At 36.8% G+C, this 26,353-nt stretch overlaps 1 protein-coding gene and 1 non-coding gene across 2 annotated transcripts in view; one reads left to right on the top strand and one right to left on the bottom strand.

The window, feature by feature from the left end:
- LOC618297 (high mobility group protein B2) overlaps window positions 1-574 on the bottom strand; it is a 36,874-nt gene extending 36,300 nt beyond the window's left edge. Inside the window, exon 1 of the transcript XR_003034486.2 lies at window positions 547-574. This is a non-coding gene — a transcript (high mobility group protein B2). The remainder of the gene's footprint in view (window positions 1-546) is intronic.
- Window positions 575-826: 252 nt separating this feature from the next.
- On the top strand, window positions 827-25,804 carry SEM1 (SEM1 26S proteasome subunit). The gene is made up of 3 exons (NM_001113317.2): window positions 827-1,000; window positions 21,102-21,195; window positions 25,607-25,804. The coding sequence occupies exons 1-3, from the start codon at window positions 925-927 to the stop codon at window positions 25,647-25,649; spliced, it is 213 nt and encodes a 70-aa protein (NP_001106788.1). The 5' UTR covers window positions 827-924; the 3' UTR covers window positions 25,650-25,804.
- The last annotated feature ends 549 nt before the right edge of the window (window positions 25,805-26,353 follow it).

Raw genomic sequence — 26,353 nt, 5'->3', positions numbered from 1 at the left:
CAATGGGTAGTTACTCCCTTCTCCAGGGGATCTTCCCAACCCAGGGATAGAACCCAAGTCTAATGCATTGCAGGCAGATTCTTTACCGTCTGAGCCACCAGAGAAGCCCAACATTGTATACTACATATACACATATCATCTAAAGTTTTATGTAGTTCACTACTATATTTAAAATAATACTCCATATTTGAAAAATTAAAAACGACATATTTAGAACAGCAAAAAATGTCACATGTATAGTTTTACATAGTATTCTAATACCTTGTAAATTAGTTACTACATACACATATACACAGCACACTGTTTAGCAGGGTATTTACCATAGCTTAAGCACAAGACAGAAGAAAACTGAACAATGAAAAAGCTTGGAGATTAAAGTCAGGCAAACAAACTTGCCTTTGGATTGTTTAGCACTACCTGAGTGATGCAGGCTGTTCTTTCTGAATCTGAATTTTCTGTGATGTGGAGACTTTTAATTTCATGGTTAGGGAACTGGTTTAAGGGTGGAGTTAATCTAATTTAAGAACCTGCACTTGGCTGGCCGACCTTTGACGAACTTTAGCCGATACTTCATCCCTCAGCCTAAACCAAGTAACGGTGTTTATTTTTTCCACACATTATGAGTCTTTTCCAGTCAGAGAAACCTACCCTGTTTCTCAATTTGTCAAGTCAGGGAGTCCGGGTAAAATAGTAAAGGCACAAAACAATCCATCTTTATAACTCTGAATAACTGCTAAACCCGCAGGAAGCGCTGGGCGGACCTCCAGTATCCCAGCATTCCTTGCGCTACCCGGTTGCTCTTCTCCCGTATCTCTATGGTAGAGTCAGCATAGAGGCGGCAACGGCGGAGGTCGCTGCGGTGAGGAAGAACGAGGGCTCGAACTTTCTTACTGGCCTGAGAGCTTTAGGGCTCCTGGGGTCACGATGTCAGAGAAAAAACAGCCGGTAGACTTGGGTCTCCTGGAGGAGGACGACGAGTTCGAGGAGTTCCCTGCGGAAGGTAGGCCGCGGCCCCTGGGCCTCGTGGACCGTGACTCAGGCCTCCGAGTGGAGGCGGTGCGAGTAGAAGGGCCCGGCCGGGGGGCGCCGGTGGGAAGTGAGGACCGTGCTGTTGGGACTCGAGGCTCTCTGCTCGCTCGACCCTTCACGGCTGGCTTCGGGGCGGAGTGTCACGGTGGGATTCACCTCAGCAGTGAGGCTGAATGTTCTGTTTCCTCACTGGGAGGAGCCACGGTGGTTCCCCAGCCCAAATCCGGGGTGGTGTGTCCTATTACGCTTCAGCTCGGTTACCCGCCACCTAGTTCGTATCTACGTAATCTCTTTTCCCTTTATTTATTGTTGTCGTTACTGTTGTTATTTGTTTTAGCAGTCTTCCTTTGCCTTGAACCCTTCCAGAGTTAAATTGTTCCTAGTTAGACCAGTGCTGCTTATTTTCAGGATTTCACACATGAAGCCTGTTGAGTAGAATGGGAGGATCAGGTGTCGATGCTTAATACCCGTTATTGCCTTTCTCTTGTTCCTCATTCATTTTTGATCACTTAAAGTTTTAGGATTTATAAAATCCTAAGACGTCTGCATTTTTGTTAGCTTCTTGGTTGCCAAGAGGAACTTTAGTTATCTCATTGTAGGTAATAGCAAATAGGTAACAGTGATTGAGTGGTTGCTTGTCTTGAGTGTTTTGCTTGTATTAACTTGATTCATTTTCACAAGTCTAGTAAGTAGTAACTGGCATTAACATTTTTCAGATAAACAAACAGAAGCTTAGAAAAGTTAAGAAACGTGCCCAGTGTTGCATAACTGGCTCGAAAAAATGGACAGGTGGTTCAGTTGACACTAGCACTCTTTAGCCGTATTGCTTCTGTTTGTTAGATCGTTGTTGCCAGTTAGATTTCCAAAATTAATTGGGTTTTATGGACTAATTGTTATGCATAGGGTAAATTTTGTCTCCTAATGACAGGAGTGGCTTTTCTGAAAGTGGTAGAGAATTGGGGTTGATGTTGAACAAATCTGTTAAACAGTTATTGCGTCACCAAAATTTTCCCAAGTTGTACTACTGTGCATAAAACCACATAGCTGTAGCATTTGTTATTTTAATTTATAGTGTATTCTGTTTAGTGGAAGACGACATTAGAGCACATACTACACAAACTCATAAACTAACTCAAAAGTACATTTATTTTCAGTTCTGGGATTCATTTTGTATTGTGTTTTGTTTTGGTAGTGGATTTATCTGTCCAGACATATTTTCTTGATCTCACTTTCAGGTTGGTTCATAATCCTTAACTGTCAGCTGCCTAGTAGAAAATTGGCTTATTGAGATTAGTATCTGCTTATAACTCAAACTTAATATTTGATATAGTTAGCATTTATTCCAGAGAAGGCAATGGCACCCCACTCCAGTACTCTTGCCTGGAAAATCCCATGGACAGAGGAGCCTGGTGGGCTGCAGTCCATGGGGTCCCTAAGAGTCGGACACGACTGAGTGACTTCCCTTTCACTTTTCACTTTCATGCATTGGAGAAGGAAATGGCAACCCACTCCAGTGTTCTTGCCTGGAGAATCCCAGGGACGGGGGAGCCTGGCGGGCTGCCGTCTATGGGGTCGCACAGAGTCGGACACGACTGAAGTGACTTAGCAGTAGCAGCAGCATTTATTCATTGTTTATCAGATACAAGATACAATATTAGGCACTTTATCTACATTTTATACTCTAATTTTCACAACTCTAAGGAAACTGAGGCTCAGAGATTGTAAAAGTGTGTCATTAAGTGGTTGTCGGCATCTGAAAGGTCTTTGAGTCCCCAACCCAAGCAAAGTTCAGCCTAAATCCCTAACGTTTAGCAAAGTGCCTGGGACATGGTAGATGGTCAGTAAATGCTTGTTGAATGAATGAACCTATGTTTAGTACTTGAGAATTGACTGCTTAAAAAGTATGGTGGCTCAGATGGTAACGCATCTGCCTACAATGTGGGAGACCTGGGTTTGATGCCTGAGTGGGGAAGATTCCCTGGAGAAGGAAATGGCAAACCACTCTAGTACTCTTGCCTGGAAAATTCCGTGGACAGAGGAGCCTGGTAGGCTACAGTCCATGGGGTTGCAGAGAGTCAGGCACGAGTTCACTTTCACTTTTTCAAAGGTAATTGTGTACCTGATGATACATATGATGTTTCAGCAACTTTGATCAGTTTTTGCAGAATATGTTATTCTTGTACTAAGTTTATGTTGTGAGCATCAATTTATCCAAAATATTGGTAGTTACATATGTTAAAAAAAAATCTTATTAAAGTTAAAAGGAAAAGCAAAGAATTTTTTTCCCTCTAAACAGACTGGTTTTCTCTCTCACAATAGACTGGTTTGTTAGCATTAGTAACTCACCATTTATTGGTCACCTAACAGAAAATTTATCATCTTTAGGTTTGAATATGTAGAACTTAATTCATTCAGGAAACTTTCTGTTGAGATTGAGAAATAACATTTGAAATGCCTTTGCACGTTCAGATTTTTGTTTTTTCTCCAGCTTATATTTCAAACAGGTAGAGTCAGAGATGTACTGTTGAAAGCACTACTTTGAAACTGGCCCGTTTTGAATCTTTCAGTATTTCAGTTTTCAGATCAGCTATTAGCGCCCTGAATTACTTTTCAAGTCTTTTCCCTTCTTTGGAGATTCTTTTCCTTGTGATTGTTTTTATGGTAAATATGCCATTGATAAACTTGCTAGCAGATAATGCTTAAAATTGCCTATAATCATCTGTTTGGTTTATAGGAGGTCTTACTTTCAATAGCCTGTTGGGTTCTATGCTCCAGAAAGTGGATGATGTCCATTATCTAGGGTAGCTTTCAGTTAAGAGCCCATTTCATGAAAGCCATTACTGAAATTGTGTATCTTTGGTTTGACTAAAGGATTGTAGGTCTTTTGAGGGTGTTGTTGCTTCATCTCATTCTGGATAAGAATGTGTTTGGTAGGGTGTCAATTCAATCATAAGGAAAGGGAATTTCTGTTTTAGAAAGGAAACTAAAATAAGGTGTTTTCATGGAGACTTCTTTGTTTCTTCTGAATAGGTGCTCTTCAGGGTGAGGTGTAACATGTGATTTTCTGAAGGTGCGAGGGAACAAATGCTCCTTTTTATAATTTAGAATGAAAATAAAAATAATCAAATGAGATCTAATTAAACTGAAAAGCTTCTGCAGCAAAGGAAACCATAAACTAAACAAAAAGATTACAGATGAGAAAATATCTACAAATGAAGGGACACACAAGGGTTTACTCTCCGGACTATTTTAAACTTTAAAACTGTGGATCTGTATTACATTGTTAGTCCTCACGATTCTAATGGTGGATATGTAATCTGGTCATAAACAGAAACTGTTAAAAATCATGTTTAGAATCTTTGTGAGTTCTGCAGCTTCTTGACTATTTAAACTGCTTGAGTATAGGCTTTATTGGAAGACTTTCCACATTTTGAGAATGATCTTAATAGTTTTGGAGGCTTGGAATGGTTAGAATTTTAGAACTGGAAAGCAACTTAAAGTCAAGAGAAGCTAGCATTTGTCAAGATCTTATAGCTAGGTTAGTAGTAGCAGGGTGGCACCTAAAATCGAACTACTCTAATATATTTGAAATTTTAAACATTGCAAATCAGACATAAAAGCTATTAAAATATTTTCATTAATCTCATTTCTCTAACAGTGAGAAGTGGTGTGAATAAAAATGGGAAGTGCAAGTGGGCCTTTAAGTTCTTTTATTCGCTTCTTCCTGTGCCAGAATTGAGAGGTTCCCCCCCTTTTTTGAGGGAAAAGAATATTTAAAATGAACCTGATTTTGCCTTCAGAAGCAATGATGTTTACAAGAAAATACTGTTACACTTAGTAGTCTGTAACTTTTCTATAAGTCAGTGGAACTGCTGTGCTAGCTGAAGCAGACTGTGTGCTAAGTTGATTCAGTAGTGTCTGCCTCTGTGCGACCCTGTGGACTGTAGCCCGCCAGGCTCCTCTGTCCATGGGATTTGCCAGGCAAGAATACTGGAGTGGATTGCCATTTCCGCCTTCAGGGGATCTTCCCAACCCAGGGATTGAACATGTGTCTGATGGTTCCCTAATGCTAGTATTAGCATTGTGGAATAACTGAGGCACTTTGGCCTGTGCCTAACAAAGTAGGATATCTTATAGTGTGGTTCTTAACCAGGGGAGTATTTTTGGATATCACATTCATTTGTCTAGTGAGAAAGTAAAATAACTGTTAGCATATAGTGGATAAAGATCAAGGATTTTAAATACCTGCTATGCATAGACCAGTCCTGCTCAAGGAGGAGTTGTCCTATGAAAAATGTCACTGAGAAATATTTATGTGAACATTGGATACCAACTGAGCTAAATTCTCAACAAGAAGGTTCCTTAAAATCTTAAATGTTGCAAGTAGATACAGCTAATCCCATGCCAGATACTATACTAGTCAGTTTACTTAGAACCAGAAGGGCTTTGGTGTAATGGACACATAAATTAAATCATGTTTAAATTAATTGCATGGTAGTAGCAAGAAACGTAGAATTATGTTAACTAAAATCTTTTAAGAAAAAAGATAAATAATAGTGAGGGACTTCCCTGGTGGTCTAGTGGCTAAGACTGAGCTCCCAGTGCAGGGGGTGCGGGTTCCATCACTGGTCAAGAAACTAGATCCTGCATGCCGCAACCGAGTTCCAGTGCTGCAACTAAAGATCCCGCATGCCACAACCAAGATCCGGCGCAGCCAAATAATAATACTAAAAAGAGCGGGCCATGCCTCAGTCTTATATATATATTTTAAAAATAAATACAATACATGCTAAAGTCCATATGTGATTTCTGTTCATGGTAATCATATGCAAGAAGAAAGTTTTTGAGCCCCAAGATGGAATCTAGGATCAGACTTAGGTTCAGAATCCACCATTCATCAACTTTCAAGGTGTCAACTTGTAGTAGTTACTTAAATTCTTTAAAATATTTTTGCAGCAGAATATATAGGATGATTGTATAAGTAGCTGTTTATTTAAAAGTTAAACCTAAAAAAGGTATAAATTTAAAAGTGAAAGCACTGTTTCTCCTGCTTTCCCCAAAAACAATTCCCATGCTTCAGTATAACCAGTTAAACAATTCTTTTAATGTCCTTCTAGAGTTTATATATGAGATATGTGTGTGTGTTTGTATATTTCCTCACAAAGGACAGTATTTTATATACTGTTTTTCTACTTGCTTTTACGTTTATATCTTGGACATGTGTCACATTAATATAAACATCTATCTCATGCTTTTTAATAGTTGTGTTCTACTAGTCTATTGTATGCACATTAAATAATCTATAAATATTGATATCTAGTGGTTTTAGGTTTTTTTGTTTGCTTGTTTTTATGCTTTGTTTTCTTCTGTTACAGAATATATTGAGGTCAATATTCTTATATTTTTGCTTTTGTTCTTGTAAGATAAATTCTTAGAAGTTGTCAGATCAACTCAAAATTCATTTTTAATTTTGAAATATAATTTTTATTTTAAAAAATTACAAACTTACAGAATAATTGAAAGTATAATACAAACAACTCCCCCCACCCCAGCTACTTGAGAGTAAGTTGCCAACCTGATGTTCATCACCTCTACATATTTTAATGTGTATGTCCTACAAAGACATAACCTCAATACAATATACAAAATTGGAAATTAACACACAGATGTATAACTATCATCTAATCCACAGGTACCTTTCAGATTTCTCCAGTTGTTACAGTAATATTTTGATTAAAATCATGGATTACATTCAGTTGTCTCTTCTGTGTACCTCTTGTCCTCTTCAGTCTACAGCAGGTGTCTCTGTTTGACTTTTATGATTTTGATGCTTTTGAAGATTACAGGCAAGTTATAGTATGTTTCTCAACTTAGGATTGGCTCATATTTCTATATAAGTAGATTGAGGTTCTGTACCTTGGTAGGAGTATCATAGTAGTGATGTTGTGTTTCCACTGCATCCTGTCAGGTGGAACATGATAGTTATTCCAACTAACACGGAATAGTTGGAATAACTATCCAACATGATAGTTATCAGTTGTGTTCTACTAGTTCATTGTATGCACATTAAATATTCTATAAGTATTTATTGATACCTAGGTAGTTTTAGGTTTTTTGTTTGCTTGTTTTTATGCTTTGTTTTTTCTGTTACAGAATATATTGAGATGAATATCCTTATATCTTTGCTTTTGTTCTTATTTGTAAGATAAATTCTTAGGATAGTTGGATAGTTATTCCAACTATCATTCCAACTATTAACAATGGAATAAATTAACACTCATTTATTCCATTGTTGATAATCTCTTTATTAAGTTAGCATCTGTGATTCTTTTCCATTGTTAGATTACACATTTTCCCTTTGTAATTAATAGGTATTTTACCGAGAGGGACTTTGAACCTATGTAAATATAGTTTTCCACTCATTATCAGACTTTGAGTTTATTCGTTTGTATATTTGTATCAGTACAGATTCATGGATTCTCATTCAGTTGGTTATAATTTGTGGCTATTATTTATTTTGATCTTTAGGTTGTCCCAAATTTGAACATCAGAAATCCCAGCAAGCTGTCTTCTGTGACCTTTTGATGTCATCATCATTCTTTGTGCATTTCATAACATTCTGATACAACAAATTATTTCAAGCTAATCTTATCTTTTCCTGTTCCAGTCCTGGAATCAACCATTCCTTTAAGCTGCATTCGTTTTGGTGGAGAATACTTGGATGGCAAGGTCTTAACCTCCAGTTGTGCTAATGACTTTTGAGACACTCTCAATGGAAGGAGCTAGGAAATACACAAGTGTGTGTGTGTGTGTGTGTGTGTGTGTGTGTGTATTCTTTTACATCTATTTATGTATGTGCTTATATTAAACCAGAAGTTCAGATAGATATCTCTAGTTTACAGTTCAACACCATAGAGCTCATTCTAGTTTATTCCCTTTCCACATTTGTGACTTTCTTCCCCAATAGTGAGAAACCTGGCTCCTGTTATCATAAATAATTGTCTATTGGGTGATTATCCTTCCTAACCAATGTTTGTTGCCCTCTCCACCCCACAAATCCCCTTGTTATCTCACTTGGGCTTCAACATTGTATGCCAGGCCACTGTCACCTCTCCTTCCTCTAGTCTTAGATGGTTTCTTCACTCTGTCTTGGCTATGACACAGCAACCACACAACACTGCCCCTCCACAGGAATGCACTCCTGGCTCTGCTTGGGCTCTGACACCTTATTCAGAACCAGATACCTTTTGAATTTTGACATAGTCTCAAATTGCCATTTACAAGTGTTTAGGTGCTCAGTCGTTTCCGACTCTTTGCAAACCCCCATGGACTGTAGCCCATCAGGTTCCTCTGTCCATGGGATTCTCCAGGCAAGAAGACTGGAGTGGATTGCCATTTCCTTCTCCAACTATAGTTCACCTTTTCCCTCAGAAGGCTCCCTACACTCCATATTAAACATTTTAGTCTTTACAAACCTGAGGGATGAAAATGGAATTGCATCATTTTGATTTGGATTTATTTCTTTGAGTGACATTAACCATTGCATTTTTTCTTGAATTGTTACCTTCTTAATCCTCAGTTCCTTCGTATAATTTGTGGATAATGATTAGAGACATGTAAGGATTATTTGATTGTGTTAGTCTGTTTGAGCTGCCATAACAAAATACTGTAGATTGAGTGACTTAATAATAATTAATTTTCTTTCAATTTGGATTGTGAGAGGTCCAAGATTAAGTTCAATACCTGTTCAGTACCTGGCGAGGGTTTTCATCCTGGCTTGCAGATTGTTGCCTTCCTACCATATGCTTACAGGATAGAGAGAGAGCTCTCTGGATTCTCTTCTAGTAACACTAATTTCATTATGAGGACTCTACTTTCATGATTTCATACTACCCTCATTACCTTCTAAAGTCCCCATCTCCAAATACCATCACAATGAGAGTGATTAGGGCTTCAACTTATAAATTTCAGGGTTTGACACAAGCATTCAGTCCATAAGAATGATATATTTTATGTACAGCATAGAATTTGGCACAAAGTTGGTATTCAGTGAACATTAGTCCCCCCCTTTTTTTCTCCCTCCTAATCTTAAGGATTTGGATTTTTGCATGTTTGGTATTTATTTAATTTGAACCATTTTTGATAAATATTTTGTAATTTTAGATGTATCCAAAATTAAGCTTGTTGAGTTTGTGGGTTATTTGATTATTTTTTAGTATTAAAAACTTACAAATTAAAAAACATTGTCAAAAGTTTTTCCAAAAGTACTTTAAAAAATAGTTGGTTATTTACATAAAATATGAAGATATATACTGGCATACATTGTTTTAAGAATGTGTACAGGAGATATAAAGAAATACAGTGGAATGAAAAAACCCCAAATCAAGATACTGGTGCTTGCCAGAGCTTTGTGAGAGGTGTGACTCAGGATATTAAACAGTAAAACTACTTGGAAAAACTATTTGCTTATTTATTTAACTTAGTGGAATGAAGAAGTATTAAGCAGTTGTGATTTAAATAGTGTTCAGCGTTAAGTAGTAATGTTTTTAAGCATAATCCATTGAAAGATGTGATGAACAGTGAAAATGAGGGAAAAATAGAAGTTTCAAAAACTATACTTATACTCTTCTGTAGTATTAAAAATTCACCAAATACTTTTTTTTTTCCAATTTTCTGTTCTATTATTGATGTAATGCTTGGTAGAAATAGTATTATCTTTATTCTGGACCCATTTTCTCTCTTTTACCTCAATCACCCCTTAAGTTTCCTTGCAGTGGTTAGCATGTAATAAATAACTTACTAATTGGATATATGTTTGTAGAGTGTTTCCTATAAATCTGGCACTGAAAGATGCAGAATGAGAATGATTCTAGCTGCCATTTATCAGTACAAAGTGCTTTAAATAGTCTTGTGTAATCCTCATAGCAGCCTAATGACAGTTTTATAATTGGGGTTCAGCAAAATAACTTAACCAAGGACAAAGTTAACTAGAAGCTGCATTGAGTCAAATTTGACTCTTCAGGTAGATATTTGCCTTTGAATTTAGTGATATAAATGTCAGTGGAGATATGGATCAGTAAGTTTTCATGCCAGGCTTGCGCTTTTTAGTATTTTGCAGGTGCTTATCCTATGGGGAGGGCTCCAAGCCTTTCTCTCCCTACCTCCAATTAAACCAGAACACCTTTGCTTTTGACTGTGTTTATCTGTTGGGTTTCTGGGTAAGATTTTGCTTGGTTTCCTACCAGTGGAAGGAGAATTACTGGTGGTGTGGGATTAAGCCGTTGATAGTAAAGTGCAGCAGCAGTTTAAAAGAAGGGAAATTATTTCCAGTTGTGTACCATGTGAGGCAGTAACATTTGAACAGAGCTTTCAAAATGTAGAAATGTAGGAAAGGGATTTCCAGAAAAAAAGAGGAGTACATTCTTGGAGGTATAAAATCAGTGTGTACGTGTGTTTCATTTGACTGTGAAATAGTTGCACACGCAGGTAGTTTGGGGCCTAATCATGGAAAGCTTTAAGCCACATGACCAGTTTGGACCTGATCCTTAGGTAGATGAGAAGGGGGGGATTGTTTGTTTGATATGTGTAAGTTTCCTTAGGCAATAGGCAGTTTAGGAAAAATTAACCCAGCAGAATTAATTTGAAAGGATAGAAAGAAAGAGTCAGGGAAGCTAATTAGCAAATTGTTCAAATAGCTTAGTTAGGACTAAGGGCCTGTAGTAGGTTGTTATTAGGAAAGAATGATTCAGAAATAGCAAGGAAGCTTTGGCAACTAGTTTGATACAGAGTGTGGGAATAGGAAAAATCAGGGATTGTGATTTTGCACTTCCATGACTAGTGGAAAGACCGATGGTGGAAAAGATAAGAATAGTTAATGGCTTTGGGGAATTTTATAGAATTCAAGAGAACTAAAGCACTAATCAACAAAGAGGATCAAAGTCAGTGTGTTTGTAGTGGAATCTGATACACACACACACACACACACACACAACATATATTGTTGTTGTTCAGTTGCTAAGTTATGTCGGACTCTTTGTGATCTCATGAACTGCAGCACACCAGGCTTCCCCGTCCCAGTGTTTGCTCAAACTCACATCCATTGAGTTGGTGATGCCATCCAACCTTCTCATCCTCTGTTGCCCACTTCTCTTCCTGCCCTCAATCTTGCCCAGCATCAGGGTCTTTTTCCAGTGAGTTAGCTCTTCGCATCAGGTGGCCAAAGTATTGGAACTTCAGCAACAGTCCTTCCAATGAATGTTCAGGGTTGATTTCTTTTAGGATTGACTGACTTGAACTCCTTGCTCTGAGGGACCCTCAAGAGTCTTCTGGAGCTCCATAATTCAAAAGCATCAGTTCTTTGGTACTTAGCCTTCTTTATGGTCTAATTCACACATCCGTACATGACTACTGGAAAAACCATAGCTTTGACTGTATGTACCATTCTTGGCAAAGTGATGTCTCTGCTTTTTAATATACTGTCTAGGTTTGTTATAGCTTTTCTTCCAAGGAGCAAGTGTCTTTTAATTTCATGACTGCAGTCACAGTCCACAATCATTTTGGAGCCCAAGAAAATAGTCTGTCACTGTTTCCATTTTTTCCCCATGTATTTGCCATGAAGTGATGGGACTAGATGCCATGATCTTAGTTTTTTGAATGTTGAGTTTTAAGCCAGGTATGTTTAATTATTGATGAAAGGAATTATGTTTGAACTTCCTTTTTAAAAAAATGTAAGAAAAATTACAAAGAAAGGCAATGCCAAAGAATGCTCAAACTACCAGACAATTGCACTCATCTTACATGCTAGTAAACTAATGCTCAAAATTCTCCAAGCCAGGCTTCAGCAATATGTGAACCGTGAACTTCCTGATGTTCAAGCTGGTTTTAGAAAAGGCAGAGGAACCAGAGATCAAATTGCAAACATCCGCTGGATCATAGAAAAAGCAAGAGAGTTCCAGAAAAGCATCTATTTCTGCTTTATTGACTATGCCAAAGCCTTTGACTGTGTGGATCACAAGAAACTGTGGAAAATTCTGAAAGAGATGGGAATACCAGACCACCTGATCTGCCTCTTGAGAAATTTGTATGCAGGTCAGGAAGCAACAGTTAGAACTGGACATGGAACAACAGACTGGTTCCAAATAGGAAAAGGAGTTCGTCAAGGCTGTATATTGTCACCCTGTTTATTTAACTTATATGCAGAGTACATCATGAGAAACGCTGGACTGGAAGAAACACAAACTGGAATCGAGATTGCTGGGAGAAATATTAATAACCTCAGATATGCAGATGACACCACCCTTATGGCAGAAAGTGAAGAGGAACTCAAAAGCCTCTTGATGAAAGTGAAAGACAAGAGTGAAAAAGTTGGCTTAAAGCTCAACATTCAGAAAACGAAGATCATGGCGTCTAGTCCCACCACTTCATGGGAAATAGATGGAGAAACAGTGGAAACAGTGTCAGACTTTATTTTTCTGGGCTCCAAAATCACTGCAGATGGTGACTGCAGCCATGAAATTAAAAGACGCTTACTCCTTGGAAGAAAAGTTATGACCAACCTAGATAGCATATTCAAAAGCAGAGACATTATTTTGCCAACAAAGGTTCATCTAGTCAAGGCTATGGTTTTTCCTGTGGTCATGTATGGATGTGAGAGTTGGACTGTGAAGAAGGCTGAGCGCCGAAGAATTGATGCTTTTGAAGTGTGGTGTTGGAGAAGACTCTTGAGAGTCCCTTGGACTGCAAGGAGATGAGCCCTGGGATTTCTTTGGAAGGAATGATGCTAAAGCTGAAACTCCAGTACTTTGGCCACCTCATGCCAAGAGTTGACTCATTGGAAAAGACCCTGATGCTGGGAGGGATTGGGGGCAGGAGGAGAAGGGGACAACAGAGGATGAGATGGCTGGATGGCATCATTGACTTGATGGACATGAGTCTGAGTGAACTCCGGGAGTTGGTGATGGACAGGGAGGCCTGGCATGCTGCAATTCATGGGGTCGCAAAGAGTCGGACACGACTGAGTGACTGATCTGATCTGATGTAAGTTATCTTGGGCCTCTGTTTCAGATTCTGAACCACAAACAACTGAAAACTCACCAGTAGTCTGGTAGCAACATCGTTTAAGACTTTGTTGTTTGCTCTGAAGTTCTCCACTGACATTTTTGATCCTTGTTGGAGAAAATTTAGGTATAGTACAATGGTGCTATGCTGGCGGTGATTTCCTAGCTACTGGGTATGGAGATGTTTTTGTACCATGATAACCTACAGAAATGAAATTTTATAAAAAAAAGTGTGATATGTTTTATGCAACTTAAGCAGGAACATGTATAAATTTATCTCAGAATGACCAAATGTAGTGTGGCTTTATTATCATATTTATGACTGTAATGATGCTATTTGCAACTATTGCTGTCTCACCTATGGTGATGAATGTACAATTTAAAACTTTTTTGAACTTTCCTTTGTTTCTTTTATATTTTTCTTCTTGTAATGTTCTGTATATACATGCACATTTTTTATTTGAAGGAACTTTGTTGGAGATTAGTTAGTTTATATTCAGAGTAGTTTTACTGTTAAGGAATGAATGAGAGTTTGATGCTCCTGAAAATCGCTGTAAAATAGAACATTTGCAACCCTATTTGGTATAAATAGAATTTCCTCTTTACTTTTCTCCCAAGTGATATACTTCATACTTTCAAGAAATTTCCGAATGTATGTTGGAGAGTGGGGAGAGTAAATACTTTTAAAAACATTGAGAGAAAAACTTTTTCATACTTAAATGTCAAGGTAATACTTAGATGAAGTATTGGGATCTTTGATAACTCTGATTTTTGAAATTTAAAGCTAGTCAAAGATATAATTCTCACTGGCAACTGTGAACAAAGCCAAATTTGGGGCAAAGTCTCAAATAATTAAGGATTGCTAGAAACTTATGTATTAGGCATCTGTTATTGGTTATTTCCAATTCTGACTTCTTAAAATATGGTAATTTTTTTTACCAGTACACATCTGGAGGTCTGCACACTGAAGTAAACACAGCTGTGGTTATTTAAATGATTAATCACAACCTTGGCAGTGCATTTAGTGTTGAAGATACAGTGTGTACTTTATAGTCATCTGTGTATTGAAGGAGGGCATTAGACATAAATCAGATACCCTTGTTTGATTTTTATTATTTTGCCCTTTTTTAAAAAAAAAGTATTTGTGAGTTTAATGCTTTAAAAGTAATTAAGATTGCGTGGTTATCAATGCAGTGTTATAATGGAAAAGTAAACACAGTTCAGAGATTTTTTGCAAGAGAAGTCTGCCAAATTCAGAGATTAATCAATCACGTTTTCATGTTGCATACTCATTTAGTTGCATTTACATATATTGTAGTTTATATATATTGTGACATGTATTGTATGGAGGACTTAAAAGAGTTGGAAATAAATTTGGGGATATTATACCCTATTTAAACTTTTTATGTAATATAGTTCATTCAGTACATTCCTAGATAATAAAGAAAATCTTTATTTACAGTTTTCGTTTAAAATAGTTTATAGATTCTGGTTTGTTTTTGTATGCTCCCTAGTGTCAGACATAATTATAAAGTACTATATAATAATACCTAAGAAATATAGAGCTATTGTCATGAGTCTTTGTGTGTGTGTGTTCTACCTAAAATCTTGATCGCAATACTGTTTTTTCTCCATTTGTGAGCCAGTTTCTTTTTCTTGGGACTTTATTTCTACTTTCCTTTCCTTTTCTTGCCATTAAAGTTAAATGAAAGAGTTGTTAACAGAGAAAGAGATGTGTGACTCTTATGCTAAATAATCATCAGAATTCAACTTGATAAAGTGAAAATTGTGCTAGTCTTAAAATTTTTAAAAAGACACTGTTCAGGGACTTCCCTGGCAGTCCAGTATTTTAGACTCCACACTTCCACTGCAGAGAGTGTTGATTTGATCCCTGGTCAGGAAACAGATTCCTGCATGCTGCAGTGACGCCCTCCCCCCAAAAAAGATAGTGTTCAAACTAATATTTCCCATATTATTAGTATGTGAAAGAGTTAAGAATTGGACCTCCTACAAAATAAGTTATTGAATCTTTTATGTTTCTTATTCTAGATTGCTTCTTATCTGAAGCAATAAAGTACAAATTAACAGTTTTTTTTAATCTCTTAAGGTTAAAAGAATTAAAGCCATCTTGAAGATAATTTAGTGACACAAGTAATAACAATATTAAAATCAGTGTTTTATTTTTTATTTATTTTTTTGGCCACACCTCACAGCTTGTGGAATCCTAGTTCCCCAACCAGGGATTGAACCCAGCCTTTGGCAATGAAAGCATGGAGTCCTAACCACTGGACTTTCAGGGAATTCCCTGAAATCAACACTTTAAATCAAATCATAATTAGATTAAAAGTTCCTGTGGGCCCTGTATTTTAATTGTTCTCGAAAGGGTAAACTTACAAGATTAAGAGAGAAATGTGAAATAAATGTTCTTGTTATATTTCTGACCTGAATCTTTTGATATATAATCATTTTCTTAAAATTTTAGGAAACTGGTTAGTTAGAAGTGGTTCAGGCAGATGTGAGGTTTGGTGTCTTAGAACCTTAAAGATCAGTTGTGACTTGAGCCTATGTCATCTCTTTTACTCAAGATCATGTATTATATTCTAATTAATGTATTTATGTATCAAATTAATCAAATCATAATATACTCAACTTATTTTTTGGAACATTAAACTCTATTAGATATCTTTATAAAGATTCTTTAAAATATTAGTAAAATAGATGCTTCTTTTAACAATTCCTATTTCTAGGCTTAACTCAAATATGTTTAAAATCTGGAATTTGAGGTCATGAAATAATGTTAGAAAAAAAGTTAGTAAATATTTTCTGGTAAAATAGTCTCTTTCTCTCTCTCTCTTTGTTTTTTTTTTTTTTTGGTAGTAGTAATGGTGGTGGTTTCCAAAGAGCGGTATGCTATATAGTGATCTCTAAGGCTTTCTCTGTTTCCAAAATTCTGCAATTTTAAATAATCTTCAGTCATTTTATAAAAATTTGAGGTATAAAGCCAAATTTTGCTACATTGATTTAATAAAATGATTTTGTATGGATTTTTTATACTGGAAGGTGTTAGTGAAATTAAATCAAGAAACAAAAAATCCTAAGCTGTCTATTAGTACTATTAGATAGCTCAGAGCTATAGGTTATAGGAAGACTGGAGGGGATGAGGATGAATAACATTTTATAGTTGTTATTCACTTGCTGTAAAAGGGATTTTGGTGTTTTTTAGTTGCCAAGTCATGTATGACTCTTCATGACCCCATGGACTGCAGCATGCCAGGCTTCCCTGTCCATCACCAACTCCTGGAGGTGGCTCAACCTGATGTCCATCGAGTCAGTGATTCCATCCAGCCATCTCATCCTCTGTAGTCCCCTTCTCCTCCTGCCTTTAATCTTTCCCATCATCAGGGTCTTTTCCAGTGAGTCAGTTCTTCACATCAGGTGGCCAAATTATTGGAGCTTCAGCATCAGTCCTTCCAATGAATATTCAGGGTTGATTTCTTTAGGAATGACTGGTTTGAACTCCTTGCAGTCCAAGGGACTCTCAAGAGTCTTCTCCAGCACCACAGTTCAAAAGCATCAATACTTCGGCGGTCTGCCTTCTTTATGGTCCAGATCTCATATCCATACATGACTCCTGGAAAGACCAAAGCCTTGACTAGATGGACCTTTGTTGGCAAAGTGATGTCTTTGCTTTTTAACACACTTGTCTAGGTTTGTCATAAAAGAGATAATGGATTGCATTTTTCCATTATAGGTTCAACATTCAAGAATTTGAATTTCTGTGATTTGAAGTCCCTTATTGAATTTTAATTAAAAGATAAAATCATGAGGTTGACTTTTGGTGATTTAGTTTTAGAGAAATATATCTACTCTGAGCTCCTTTTTAATTTAAAATTTGATTCAGGCTGCAACCCATACTATCTTAATGTTCCTGTTGTATACGTAATGCTGCAATTTCTTTATTTTTTGCCTTAAAACAGCTCCCTTCTTTCTGAGATTTCTTTGCTCTTAGAAGAATAAAAAGAAAATTTGTATATAAGAATTTAGGGAGTAAACAGTTTATTGATTGCAATGACAATATGAGAATAACAGTACTCTTTTATCCCTGTACCTAACGATTAACTCTTGACTTAACTAAGTCAGTTTGCTTGTTCATGAATGTTAAGAAATGTTATTTTTTCATCTTTAACCTTGGAAATAGATATCCTTTTCTTTTTTGGCCAAACTGTGTGGCCCCAGGACTTCATTCTCTGACGAAGGATGGAATCTGTGCCCTCTACAGTGGAAGCACAGGGTCGTAACCACTGGACCTCCCAGGAAGTCCCTCAATACACTATTTTTTTTCAAATTTGGTTGCGTTAGCTTTCTGAGCGCTCTTCCCATAGACTGAAGGAAATCCTAAATGTGATTTTCTTTTCTCTAACTTCTTAATCTGTACTCACTATAAACTATAGGTGGATTCATAAACAGAATAAAAAATTTTAATTTGAAAGGTACTTCTGTAAGAAAGGAGAACATGTAAGGGTATCTCTAGCCCAGTCAACTTAATTTTGAGATGTAGTTAATATTTAGTACTGTTAAATATTACTGTTGTTAAGGACCTCAGAGAATAGTAATAGGATTTGAATTTAGATCATTAAAAATATTTCCTCTTTGAGAATAATAATATTTCTGGAATATGCAAAAATATTTATGCAGATAAAAATCAGTATTTTCCATTATTGAAAGTTTACTAATGAATGCCTTATTCACTACCCTATATAGGTGATTAAAACACAAGTGAGCACACACATTGCCATTGCCAATACATTTGCCTAAACTTCCTAGGAACCTGAAATAAAATGCTTGAGAGAAACTTCCATCTTTTTAGGCACTGATATCGTAAAGAAATTTCCCATATGATCTCTCTTCAGGGAGCACTGAAAGAGATGATCATGTATTCTTACAGTAAATACAGTTGAGAATTTTACATGACTCATTCACAACACATGATATTATTATCTCTTCTGTCTTGAAATTTATACTCTTGATTCCACTGGAACCACCCACTGCCCTGAGATTGACCACTCAGAGGAAGAGAATTTGAGAAACGTAGTTCCATTTATCCAACATTTTTTTGAGTGCCTACTCTGAGCTTTCTTGGTGGCTCAGATGATAAAGAATCTGTCTGCAATGCAGGAAACTTGGGTTCAATCCCTGGGTCAGGAAGGTCCCCTGGAGAAGGGATTGGCTACCCACTCTAGTATTCTTGCCTGCAGAATCCCATCAACAGAGCAGCCTGGTGGGCTAGAGTCCATGCGGTAGCAAAGAGTCCGATGTGACTGAGCAGCTAACACACTATGTGCCCAGTACTCAACTCTAGATATTAGAGTTCCAAATTTAATAAAATATGCTTCCTACCTGAATGTTTGAATATTTGCTTATGTAAATAGTGGTAGTCATTTTGGGCATCAGTGGAAGGTAAGTATAGAGTAAGGAGGACAGAAAAAGACCACTAATAATTCATGATAGTAGTTACTTATTAGAAACATAGCTAAGAACATTTTAATCTTAAAAAAAAACCAATAAGAAAAGGAATGAGTTAGGCTTTTCTTATAAAGCACATACAGATTTTAAGCTATTCAGCAATGGTTCATATTGGTATTATATTTATCATATTATGTACCTAACAAAAAATTTTAAATGCCATTTGTCAACATACAGAAGAAAATACTTCCATTTACCTGGTTTTCCAAACCAGAAACTTGGGAGGCATCTTAGTTATCCTTTCTCCTTCAACTCTCACAATTATTCATTAAGTCCTTTTCATTTCAACTCAAAAATCTACTTACTCTCCCCCTCCCTATTATTGCTGCCATTTTGTTAAATTAAAAGAGATTATTTCCTTCATGAACTATTGAAGTGTTATTAAGTCGTGTCGGACTCTCTGTGGCCCCATGGACTGTAGCCCACCGGGCTCCTCTGTCCCTGGGATTCTCCAGGCAAGAATACTGGAGTTCATTGCCCTTTCCTTCTCCAGGAGATCTTCCTAACCAGAGATTGAACCCAGGTCTCCCACATGCAGGCAGATTCTTTACCATCTGAGTCACCAGGGAAGCCCTAGTAGGACACATTTAAGAGTGAGTGTGACACATGCTTACTGTTTTTGGAGGGGATGGGATCAAACAAAAATATGCAAGATCGATTTAGTTCTTTTGAATCTTTCACAACATAAGCATATGCACAACAGGTATCATGTAGCTAAGAGTATAGAGATAAATAAAAATTTTTACTCTTAAGGAGCTCAGATGCTCGGAATGGATATAGACATATAAACTGAGAATTAGGATTGTACAGTGTGTAGGTGTTGTGATAGAGATATACATGAAAGAGGGGACCTTAACTGAAGGAAGAGAGGGAATTAGGAAGGCTTCCAGAGGTGATATCCAGACTGGTTTTTTAAAAGCTGTTTTTCTCAGATTTTGAAACTTTGAACCCTGTAGAAGTTTTTGAGGGCACAAAAAGGGGTTGTATAATGGGTGAAGGGATCAAAAGGTACACATTTGCAGTTATTTAAGTCATGAGAATGTCATGTATAGCATGGTGACTGTAGTTACTAATACTCTGTGGCATGTTTGAAAGTTGCTAGGAGAGTAGATCTTAAAAGTCCTCATCACAAGGAAAAAAATGTGTATGCTGGTTATGGATTTTAATTCAACTCATTGTGGTGATCATTTCTCAGTGTATACAAATGTCAAATAATGTATGCTAACACCTACTGTTATATGTCAATTATACCTCAAAAAAAGGTCAGTGAACACCCACATTTCATTAGTTAGCATTTTCTCATATTTACTTTGTTTCTATCAAAGTATGATGTAATATATATATTTGTGTGTGTGTATTGGAGAAGGCAATGGCACTTGCCCACTCCAGTACTCTTGCCTGGCAAATCCCATGGATGGAGGAGCCTGGTGGGCTGCAGTCCATGGGGTCGCTAAGAGTTGGACATGACTGAGCGACTTCCTTTCACTTTTCACTTTCCTGCATTGGAGAAGGAAATGGCACCCCACTCCAGTGTTCTTGCCTGGAGAATCCCAGGGATGGGGGAGCCTTGTGGGCTTCTGTCTATGGGGTCGCACAGAGTCGGACACGACTGAAGCGACTTAGCAGCAGCAGTGTGTGTGTGTATATATATATTTGAGAAGCATTTGCAAGTAAACACAACAAAATGACACTTGGTTCTTAAATATTTCAGCATGCATATCTTAATAAGGACATTCTCTAAGACAATTTTACAACCGTATTTAAGAAAATATTCTGCTTTTTACTATTTGTGTATGAGTTATCTTTTTATTTATTTTTGGCTTTGCTAGTTCTTCTATATTGCATGCCCTTTTCTCTAGCTATGGTGAACAGGCTCCTCATAGCAGTGGATTGTCTTCTGTGGAACATGCTAGGGTGTGCAGGCTTCAGTAGATGCACTTCCTGGGCTCCAGAACATGGGCTCAATAGTTTGGGCACACTGGTTTAGCTGCTCTGTGGTATATGGGATCTTCCCAGACCAGGGATTAAACTCATGTCTCCTTCATGGGCACTGGCTCACCACTGAGCCACCAGGGAAGCCCTGAGTTATCTTTCTTTTTTTTTTTTAGCAGTTTTGAATTCCAGGCTGATCTCTTCCTGCTGCTCAACTTACTTTAGTGTTACTGGTGCTGTGTTTTGAACGACTGTGTAATAGACCTTATAAAAATAAGCCCAAGGAAAAATCAACAGTAAAATATCCTCCTGAAGTTATAATAAATTTTCATGGCAAATAGAATTTTTTGTATTAACTACTATTTTAGATTATCTGCAAATTCAAAAATTGAGAAGACAAGATAGCATCAATTGAGATGTAAAGAGGAAGATTTCTATATCTCATAAATATGGTTTTAGATGTTTTGAATTGAGAGATTCTTAAGTAGCAAGCTTTCTGAAGCTTTTCTCTTTATGGAAATAATGTATGAGAAATGCTTAGCATCTGTTTCTGTTTTTTAGACTGGGCTGGTTTAGATGAAGATGAAGATGCACATGTCTGGGAGGATAATTGGGATGATGACAACGTAGAGGATGACTTCTCCAATCAGTTAAGGTAAGTTTAACTCAAAATTTATATAGCTTAGTATTCTAAGTATGGAATTTGTAAAATATATGAAATTGACCTTTGAAATATTTCTGAATTATGAAAAGTAAGATACATTGCCTTCATCTCTTATGTTTCTAAACATGAACTCTTTGGGTAATTGCATAGAACTTTTGTTCTTTCTGGTTTCTTTATAAAAGTAGTTAAATAGAAGCATATTTGTCTTTTTTATCCTTGTGGGTTTAATTCTGTCACTTTTAATTTTCTACCAATATTGAACAAATCAGCAGAAATTAGAATCTTGAAGTACTCAGACCCAATGTATTAGTGATTCTCAAACAGGGATGGAGATTGACGTGTTGGGAATGTACTTTTTCATATTCATGTGCAGTTCAGTTCAGTCAGTCGTGTCCGACTCTTTGCGGCCCCATGAATTGCAGCACTCCAGGCCTCCCTGTCCATCACCAACTGCCGGAGTTCACTCAGACTCATGTTCATCGAGTCAGTAATGCCATCCAGCCATCTCATCCTCTCTCGTCCTGTTCTCCTCCCGCCCTCAATCTTTCCCAGCATCAGGGTCTTTACAAATGATTCAGCTCTTCTCATCAGGTAGCCAAAGTATTGAAGTTTCAGCTTCAACATCAGTCCTTCCAGTGAACACCCAGAACTGATCTCCTTTAGGATGGACTGGTTGGATCTCCTTGCAGTCCAGGGGACTCTCAAGAGTCTTCTCCAACACCACAATTCAAAAGCATCAATTCTTCTGCACTCAGCCTTCTTTATAGTCCAACTCTCACATCCATACATGACCACAGGAAAAACCATAGCCTTGACTAGACGGACCTTTGTTAGCAAAGTAATGTCTCTGCTTTTTAATATGCTGTGTAGGTTGGTCATAACTTTCCTTCCAAGGAACAAGCGTCTTTTAATTTCATGGCTGCAATCACCATCTGCAGTGATTTTGGATCCCCAAAAAAATAAAGTCAGCCACTGTTGCCCCATGTATTTGCCATGAAGTGATGGGACCAGATGCCATGATCTTAGTTTTCTGAATGTTGAGCTTTAAGCCAGCTTTTTCACTCTCTTTCACTTTCATCAAGAGGCTCTTTAGTTCTTCTTTACTTTCTGCCATAAGGGTAGTGTCATCTGCATATCTGAGGTTATTGATATTTCTCCCGGCAATCTTGATTCCAGCTTGTGCTTCTTCCAGCCCAGCGTTTCTCATGCTGTACTCTGCATATAAGTAAAATAAGCAGGGTGACAATATACAGCCTTGACGTACTCCTTTTCCTATTTGGAACCAGTCTGTTGTTCCATGTCCAGTTCTAACTGTTGCTTCCTGACTTGCATACAGATTTCTCAAGAGGCAGGTCAGGTGGTCTGGTATTCCCATCTCTTTCAGAATTTTCCATAGTTTATTGTGATCCACACAGTCAAAGGCTTTGGCATAGTCAGTAAAGCAGAAATAGATGTTTTTCTGGAACTCTCTTGCTTATTTGATGATCCAGCAGATGTTGGCAATTTGATCTCTGGTTTTTCTGCCTTTTCTAAAACCTACTTGAATGTCTGGAAGTTCAGGGTTCACGTATTGCTGAAACCTGGCTTAGAGAATTTTGAACATTACTTTACAATTGTGTGGTAGTTTGAGCATTCTTTGGCATTGCCTTTCTTTGGGATTGGAATGAAAACTGACCTTTTCCAGTCCTGTGGCCACTGCTGAGTTTTCCAAATTTGCTGGCATATTGAGTGCAGCACTTTCACAGCATCATCTTTTAGGATTTGAAGTAGCTCATCTGGAATTCCATCACCATCACTAGCTTTGTTCGTAGTGATGCTTCCTAAGGCCCACTTGACTTCACATTCCAGGATGTCTGGCTCTAGGTCAGTGATCACACCATTGTGATTATCTGGGTCGTGAAGCTCTTTTTTGTATAGTTCTTCTGTGTAGTCTTGTCACCTCTTAATATCTTCTGCTTCTGTCAGGTCCATGCCATTTCTGTCTTTTATTGAGCCCATCTTTGTTTGAAATGTTCCCTTGGTATCTCTAATTGTCTTGAAGAGATCTCTAGTCCTTCCCATTCCATTGTTTTCCTCTGTTTCTTTGCACTGATCACTGAGGAAGTCTTTCTTATCTCTCCTTGCTGTTCTTTGGAACTCTACATTCAAATGGGTATATCTTCCTTTTTCTCCTTTGCTTTTCACTTCTCTTCTTTTCACAGCTATTTGTAAGGCCTCCTCAGACAGCCATTTTACTTTTTTGCTTTTTTACATTTTTACTTTTTCTGGGGGATGGTCTTGATCCCTGTCTCCTGTACAATGTCATGAACCTCCGTCTGTAGTTCATCAGGCACTCTGTCTGTCAGATCTAGTCCCTTAAATCTATTTCTCACTTCCACTGTATAGTCATAAGGGATTTGATTTAGGTCATACCTGAATGGTCTAGTGGTTTTCTCCACTTTCTTCAGTTTCAGTCTGAATTTGGCAATAAGGAGTTCATGATCTGAGCCACAGACAGTTCCCTGTCTTGTTTTTGCTGACTATATAGAGCTTCTCCATCTTTGGCTGCAAAGAATATAATCAGTCTGATTTCGATGTTGGCCATCTGGTGATGTCCATGTGTAGAGAGTTTATAAATATAATTGGTCTCTACCTCCTGTCATGAGGGAAAAGACACACACAAAGCTGAGTGAATTTGGTGACTTACTACCTAAATCTTAGATTGAATCTTGGGTGTTTTTTTTGTTGTTGTTGTCGTTGTAAAATAAGGGAGAATGAATAATCTACATTGATTTTGTTTAAAGGCAGCAGAAGCTATTGTTTAAGATATTACATTCATTTTAAATAGGAAACATGTGAAGGACAGGCATTACAATCTTCAATTTCCTGGGGTGGGGGAAAACTGAAACATTTTAGTTAAATTTAGCAAAGGAAGGGATAGAATCAGAAACTTGTGCTGATCTCTTGACTCCTAATCCAGTGTTTCAGCACCAGCCCATACCATCCTCTATACCTGAGCAGAAGACAAAGATGATTCATATGAATAAGCTCTAGCTTTAATATTATTCATGGACTTTAGGTCAGTATTTATATTATAAATACCTAAAAATTTTAAGGAAATGAGTTTGGGGAAATGAATAATATATATCATTCCTACCATGTATTTTTTTTCCTAACGTGTAATTTTTGCATTGCATTTACATTAGATTGTGTGATAGTGTCTAAGCTAAATTACGCTTGAGAACTAATGTCTTTTTATCTTAGATATAGTGATATAGTTGTGCACATTAATCATACTTAACATTTGTACAGTGTTTTATAAATTGGCCCTCATGTAATTTTGTTGTGAACTTTTATAAAATCTAAATTGTGGCAGATCAGTTCCTGGTGATACTTGGAATGGTAGTTTAAATAAATAACTGAAACTGATTATACGACTAAAAACCTTTTTTTGCAAATGTTTATACAGTGCAAATCAGCAGGACTGAAATTTCAGGTTGAAAAAATTACTTAAAATTGTAAAAAGTATGTTTTAACAGTGTTTGTGCCAGTACACGTTTTTGAAATTTTTATCCATATTTAAAGTTAGGAAAGGGAAAGGAGATGGTGGGACGAATGGAGTGAGTAGCATGGAAGCATATACCATAGGTAAAATAGATAGCCAGTGGGAAAATCCTGTATGACTTGGGCAGCGCAAACCAGGCTCTGTGACATCCTAGAGGGGTGGGAGATGGGAGGGAGGTTCAAGAGGAAGGGGACATATATATACCTGTGGCCGATTTATATTGATGTATGGCAGGAACTAACACAATATTGTAAAGCAGTTATCCTTCAGTTAATAATAAGTTAAAAAAGAAGTCTTATTTAATACTTTATATTACTGTATTTATTTTGCCTACGTATAGTTAACAGAATAATTCTCACACACCTTTAAATTTGATTAATAACTTTTGGTTACGGTGATACGTATGTCAGTATGAAAAGTAATCTCTTTGTTCTTTATGGATAAATAACAGTATGATTATAAAAATCCCTGAAAGTTTGGTAGCAGTGTCTAGTGTTCTTAGCCATATGGTTAATGATACTTAAAATTTATGCTTAAATATTTATTATGAATAGAATAATTATACAGTATTTGGAGAATATCACTAATTCCCTCACATTTCTTCCATAAATACATTTATCAGAGAAATAAGGAATATAAAACACAGGTTTATTAATGGGAAAGCAGTTTTATTGTCATTATGTTGATACACATCCAGTTTCCTTCTTAGGGACTAAAGTAAAACTATTTGGTAGTATTTTAAATTGATGTTCAGGCTGTTAGCTCATTTATTTATTAATTGTGTAATTTTAAAAAATTATCTTTTTTCTTTATCATAAAGAATGCCTAGTGATGATGTTCTTTTGTCTGTCTTTATAGAGCTGAACTAGAGAAACATGGGTATAAGATGGAGACTTCATAGCATCCAGAAGAAGTGTTGAAGCAACCTACACCTGAACTGTTTACTAAATTCTAGAACAGAGAACCCAGGCTGGGATACCTACAAATGTTTATTTCATTACCTGCTTTGATTTATCTTTGTTTTTGTAATGCAAAAAAATAAATGTTTTGATCTAATTTTGGTTTGGTTCAGAAGTCTTCATCTTTTGACTGTAATCATTAATTTTCTGATTGTGCTTTTTTCAGAACTTTATTATAGACAGCAAAATTTTCTTGTAATGAATTTTTTTTTAATGAATTCTTTTTTTTAATGTTAACTGAGGCTCTAAGAGGTTAAGTGATTTTGAGGCTAGAATTCATCTGATTGCCAATTCAGTACTTCTCTTAAACCACATAGATTAAATGTTGGTCTTATTTATAAGGTACTTCTTTTAAGTTACATTTAACTTTAATTTCATCTATATTTTGAAAGCTTAGGCATTTACTGACATTTCTAAGGTGACCCTTCATAACCTGTGTTTTTAAAATATTAGTCATTTTAAATTGCTGTAATTAGTTTCTGAGCCATTAATAATATTAATAGTTGATAAAATATTATTAGTACTTAACATCCAGAGTGGTTTGACCACAGTTCTAAGAATGATGTCTCTGTCAAAACTGAGGAAGTGGACTCAGATATTTTGTTAACATATATACATCCTCATATACTACATAACAGATTCAGTT

The sequence above is a fragment of the Bos taurus genome, chromosome 4 (genome assembly GCF_002263795.3).
Source record: "Bos taurus isolate L1 Dominette 01449 registration number 42190680 breed Hereford chromosome 4, ARS-UCD2.0, whole genome shotgun sequence".
In the NCBI taxonomy this organism is placed as follows: domain Eukaryota; kingdom Metazoa; phylum Chordata; class Mammalia; order Artiodactyla; family Bovidae; genus Bos; species Bos taurus.
The sequence above is the reverse complement of the archived record's forward strand: the minus strand, read 5'-3'. Positions and strand labels throughout refer to the sequence as shown.

Coding starts and splice junctions, on each gene's coding strand:
- SEM1 (NM_001113317.2), top strand. CDS start 925: ATGTCAGAGAAAAAACAGCCGGTAGACTTGGGTCTCCTGGAGGAGGAC. Junction 1,001..21,101: donor CGAGGAGTTCCCTGCGGAAG/GTAGGCCGCGGC, acceptor TCTGTTTTTTAG/ACTGGGCTGGTTTAGATGAA. Junction 21,196..25,606: donor GACTTCTCCAATCAGTTAAG/GTAAGTTTAACT, acceptor CTGTCTTTATAG/AGCTGAACTAGAGAAACATG.